Source organism: Vigna unguiculata, chromosome 1 (genome assembly GCF_004118075.2).
Source record: "Vigna unguiculata cultivar IT97K-499-35 chromosome 1, ASM411807v1, whole genome shotgun sequence".
NCBI classification, from domain to species: domain Eukaryota; kingdom Viridiplantae; phylum Streptophyta; class Magnoliopsida; order Fabales; family Fabaceae; genus Vigna; species Vigna unguiculata.
In genome coordinates this window covers 32578409-32584114 of record NC_040279.1, presented here as the reverse complement: position 1 = coordinate 32584114, position 5706 = coordinate 32578409, and the positions used below count along the sequence as shown (strand labels likewise).

Here is a 5706-nt window from a genome sequence, read left to right as displayed (position 1 = left end):
AGAAATGAATTTAAATTTCATATCTAAAAACTTAAAACATATTTAATTCTAAAAAATTATATATTTTTTTAATTTATGTTTTAATTATTTTATTTTATTTTATTCTAAAAAAATACGAGGCATAAGCTTTTCCAAAAAAGAAAAAACATGAAGGTCCAATGAAATTCTTCTTCAAACTTTTAAGACCGAGATGTCCATTAGTTAAGACCGAGAATATTAATTCAAAATTGAACAATATTATTTATTAATTTTATTGATTTAAGAAAGTGATGGCAATGGTATTGAAAATTATCCTTTGTCAAAGAAATATTGGAGCTCGGTGGAAATTTGGATCACAACAACACCACCAATAAATATGAAACCCAAGAATATGCACTCTCCAGTTGGTCCATACAATGTAATTCTTACGCTATCTTAATTCTCAAATTTTGATTCGTCATATCGAACTCGTTTTTTTATTTGTAAATATTTCTCTTTTTGCTATATATCAATCTCTGTCATGTATATATTTTAAGGTTAGAACTCAAACAAGTTTACCCCAATAAACGTATAGTAAATGCCAACATATATTCTCAAAATGGATCTACAAGTTCTAATTTGAGCCAGTTGTGATATTTATGTATTTCAGTTGTCAAAAATAAGGTGAATACAATAAGTGACTTTACACTTGTATGGTAATCTAAATTTTATATGTCAAGACTACGGAAAACTGGTTCGGCCTCGAGATGGATGATTAAAAAATGTGAGATGCTAAGAGAGAGGAGCACCAAGATCCTGATCAACCTTACCCTCTTGACATCTCTTGAGAAGGTGAAGCTGACGTCTCAAATGCAGAACCTGAAATGCAGAATTGTTAACAGTGAGTTCAAGTTGAAGACTGAGTAGAACAGTGACTGCAATGTATTAAAAAAGAATTACATAGCACCTCTTCTTGAAGCAAAGAGGGAAGGTTTTCAGTTGAAACCAGACATTGTATTTCTGTCAAAAGCTGCTCATCTTTGATGCCGGCCCATGTTGTAGATGGTAAGGACAGTAGAAGCACTGTTAGCACATCAGTGCTAGCTGGATGCATCCTCATAGAGCAATTGCTACATAATTTCCTATTCGATGAAGGAATCAACACATCAACACCTTGCTCAGTGTTACCCTTTACCACAGTCCCAGAAACCATTGTTATTGGCTTGTCATCTTCAACTTTCAGGCATTTCATACATGTTACTTTACAGCTATACCCTGCTTGTGACCAAGGTTTCCCAGCAAAAATTTCTGCTCCTTGACAACAAATACTTGCAGCAATGGCAGGTAACGCATCTGCATCATCTGGTGATTCCCTGCTGCAAGAATTTGACAGAAAGGAAGCTACATGTTTGAAAAGGCCGGTCTCCTGGACCTGTTTCAATACCTCTTCCTGCATAACAACAAAGTTACTAAAAAGATTGTTGGGACCAAAATAGAATATACAGTGAATGAGAGAATTTGAACGTATTGAACCTTGATAGCAAGCCTTGCTTTCTCCTCTGTGCTTAAACTTGGACCACCATCCTCTCGCCTCCTGATCTCTGCCACCCACTTGATAAATTGTTCAGACTTGGATGGCAGTGATGAGACTATAATTGAAACAACTTGATGAATGTCTTTCACATTCTCTGATTTTAATAGAAGAGGAACATCGTCCATTAGGAATTTTGCAATATTAATCCAACTCTCGTGTTTGCAGCTCTGTAAGATTCATACAATCCATTACAACATAAACAATGAAAAACAGTGAAAAACCCAAACCAATGTAAACAATCAAAAACACAATACTGACATTCCACAAATGCAAACTACACTAAGCATGTATTTCCAGAATTCATTGGATTGCTGAAGTAAGAAAAGAATGCATGAATTAAGACGAGCTAAAATAAACATGGCCAAACTACATGGAGCAAATTGACTTTCCGTCGTTTTGTATGAATGTAGCACAAATAAAGCATATTCAGTTAAACCTCATTCAACTATTGTATAATCCGTATTATGACAACATGAAAGTATCTGATTGGGTATTAAGCAAATAAAACATTGTAATCATAGGAGTAAGATTACAAACAAGGTATTTTATTTTGAAAATGGAAATTGTAGTTTACTTTACAAGAAACATAATTGCTGACAAGAAGATCATATAAACCAGAAATAAATCAACATGCCTGCTCCTGAGAACAATTTCACCATATCACAGAAACTAATTATAATGCACTACATTGGAGGAATGCATGTGCCTACATGCTTTCACAATTAAAGAAATTATCCAAAAAAAATTAATACACACACCAGCATTGTTTACTATATCTGAAATGTAAAACCCTGAGTCATTACTTATCAAAAAGATAAATACCAGAGTATAAAGCAATCCAGGTTCCCTATGAGGCCTTGATACAAGCATGAATCTGAAATAGGTAAAAAAGTTAAGCAAATCATTTAATCTATGTATCGAAAAGAATAAAAGTGTCAAGTTTTCTTATTGCTTAAATTGGCCCACTGCAGTCCAGGCTACATACACAATTTCTTATTGTCAACTTTCAGTAACATCATAATAAATGGACTTTGATTAATCAGGTTACAAGGTCAACATAAAATAGTATAAGATAAGAAAGCTCACCCTCTAGTTCGTCCAGTAGCCTCGTCGATATAATTCATACCTTCCCAAAGAATTTTAAGAGGAATCCAATGGGGAGGATACTTAAATCGTGCAACGTCCAAAACAAGTGCCATGTCCTTTCCAGCGTGATATCCTCCAATAGGAGAAAAGTGACCAGTTCCAGTCTGTCATGAAGATAAAATCAAGATGACACTCTGACCATGTAAGAACTACGAATATGCATCAAATCCTTATACCAATTTCTTTTTTTATAGTAAGTAATCAGCATGATAGGCTATAAGAAATCAACAATCAACATTGAAAAGTTTCATGTTTCCTATTAAACCATAGAACATACTTGCTTAAGGGCAGCTCTATGGTATGAGGAGATAACGTGACAGTCATCAGACATTGAACACTTGATCACATATTTACGAAAATCATCAATGGTGCTATGGCTAGCCCGAAAGTAATCAACTTTGGCCCCAGCACATTGAGCCAAACACACAAGCTTCCCAAACGTGATGCCCTTAACTTTGACCTCTTCTAGAGATTCACAGCAGTCCAACATAGATTCATCAAACCATCTCCAAGGCCCTGCAGATAAATCGCAACAAGACAAAAACACATAAATCAGAACAGTCAAATCAAGGCACTACAATTGATTTAAGCCAACATTGATTCCTAATTAGGATATGTTTACAAATTTTTTTCCACAAATGTTTCTAGAATAGAAAAATAAGAAGCAATAAATAAATAAACTTCCCTCTAAGCTAAGTCAAATCAGTCTTATATAACATTATATAGATTCCAATGAAGTTAATTAAATTTTTTTTGAAAGTGTTTAAAGAATTTTGTCCAAAAAACTTAATCGCGTAGGTTTGATTAGTGATAGAAGCATAAACTGTACCTTTCCACTTCCTTCCAGGATCAATGGCAAGAGCATTGAGGACCATAGACAAGCTAGCGAGACCGCAGAAAGCGGGCTCGGATTGTGTTTGAAAGTGGGAAACCAACTTGTAAAAGCCTTCCATGGTTCCATTGTGAATGGCTTCAAGAAAAAGTTCCTGAAATTCAATGAACAAAGAAAAATTGAGTAAAAACACTATACTAATAAAACATTAGCATGTTCATTCATTCTCATTACCTTGCCTTGTGAGGAAGCAAATTCGACGGCGGGAGGACAAGGAAGAAGGCGTCGATACAATCCCGCCGTCGCCATTGCAAGCAACCACAAGAAATAGTCTTTTTAAAACCTAAACACTACATCTATTCTTCTACGTTCAATTTTGATTGATCAGTTCATTCTTTTTGATGATTGTAACGGTCAAAGTTTTTCAGTTTTTGTTGGGTTGCAGAAGTTCTTTGTCTTGATTCTTGTACAGAATGAATGCGCTGTTGTATTTTATGCACCTCATGCAACAGAAAATATAATTTCAAGAAGTATATATAAACTTTTTTTTAGTTCTTTTTTTTTCAACAGTTTGTAGTTTTTATTTATTTAGATATTTTTTATAAAATATTTATTTAGTTAAAAAAAAGTAATTAAATTTAAAAAATATCTAAAAACTGTTTAAATTTAAACAAATTACTTAAAATTTAAAATTAGTAAAATAATTTTTTTAATTAAAAAATACATAAAAATAAAATTAAAACATTAAATATGTAAACGAACATAAGAATCTTCTTTATGTATAATAGTATAAATATGAATTTTTTTTTATCATTTTTCTACACAGGTTAAAAATGAGTTAAAAGTAGTCATTTTAATTGTATGAAATTAACTTCTTCATTTTTCTAATTTTTGGTTTTGTAAGAAAGGATATTTATTTAAATATTTTTTAAATTTGAAATTACTAGTTCTGATTTATAATATTGTTATTAAAATATAAATATATTTTATTCTTAAAGAATCGAATTTAAAAAATAAAATCATAGCGACATCAACAACCATGGCATATTAAAATAGAAAAAAAAATGACTAAAATAAAAACCTAATTATTACAAAAATTATATTTATATTTAAACATAAGTGGAATTTACTGTTATTATCACGTTCAATGTTCAACTCTGGGTTTAAATATTTATTTTATCTCAGAAAAGGTTTGTGGAAAAAAGTTTAGTTTTCTTCCCTTTCTTCTCTATTATTATATTTTAAAAAAAAAAGTCATACCTATCAAAAAGTTTGGCAAAGATAAAAGATATGCAAGTAAAGTGAAAACAATTCATATCGAGAATGTTTTGAATATCTACGATAGAGTATAAGATATTTTTTATTTATTTAAAAAAAATATAAATATAAAAAACACTGATTTATTATATACTATAAATTTATTTTATATTTAATCCATATAGATTTACAATAAATTTTACTAATTTAAAAAAAATTATAAGAGCAAATTTGTCATATTAATACATTAAGGTGATAAAATGAGTTGGGTCCAACAAACCAGTCCGGCACCAGTGTTAAAAGTGATGAGTCAAGTTAAATATTTCAACCTATCAGCTCGTTCTAGATCATCTTGTCCAATCGTTCAATTTGACAAGTCAAAATACTAGTCAATTCGTCCTAATCCGTAAACCCATTTTTAAAAGTAAAATAAAATAAAAATAATTAAAAATATTAATTTTTTATATTATATTTTTAATATGTAAATATATAATAGTATTGTAATTTAAATCATTCACCTACAAATTAAATTTCAATTATTAGTTATAATTGAGTATTTAACATGTAAATGTAATAATTATTTTAATTTTTGTAATTAAAAATATTAACTAATCAATTTATATGCTTTTAATATTAATTTATATGTATATATAAAAAAATGAAAAATTGAAAAATATTAAAATAGTTAAAAAGAAATAAAAAATAAAAGAAAAAAAAAAACTGACAGGGCAGTCTTGTCCCGGCCCGTTAGCCCATCATGTACTAGGTTGGTTATGATTATTGGTTCGTTTATGTTCGACGGGTCAGCTTGGCCTAACTCGACCCGGTTTTAAGGCCATAAAATGGTCGGGCTAAAACAGGTCTAGTTGACCTATTTTGCCACCCCTACAGGACATATACAAATTTTGGTCTCTTAACT

At 30.7% G+C, this 5706-nt stretch overlaps 1 protein-coding gene across 1 annotated transcript; it reads right to left on the bottom strand.

Annotated features, from left to right (window-relative positions):
* Positions 1-619: 619 nt before the first annotated feature.
* LOC114163757 (glutathione gamma-glutamylcysteinyltransferase 1-like) lies at positions 620-3875 on the bottom strand. The gene is made up of 8 exons (XM_028048064.1): positions 3765-3875; positions 3528-3684; positions 2976-3214; positions 2639-2802; positions 2375-2426; positions 1492-1719; positions 926-1408; positions 620-837 (listed from the first exon to the last, which is right to left on the bottom strand). The coding sequence occupies exons 1-8, from the start codon at positions 3837-3839 to the stop codon at positions 751-753; spliced, it is 1485 nt and encodes a 494-aa protein (XP_027903865.1). The 5' UTR covers positions 3840-3875; the 3' UTR covers positions 620-750.
* Positions 3876-5706: the final 1831 nt, after the last annotated feature.

Bases quoted from the DNA above. Each gene is read 5' to 3' on its own strand.
- LOC114163757 (XM_028048064.1), bottom strand. From the start codon at position 3,839: ATGGCGACGGCGGGATTGTATCGACGCCTTCTTCCTTGTCCTCCCGCC. The intron at 2,803-2,975 runs GTATGTTCTATG...TCTTCATGACAG, and splicing joins ATAGAGCTGCCCTTAAGCAA to ACTGGAACTGGTCACTTTTC. The intron at 1,409-1,491 runs GTTCAATACGTT...GTTGTTATGCAG, and splicing joins AAGCAAGGCTTGCTATCAAG to GAAGAGGTATTGAAACAGGT.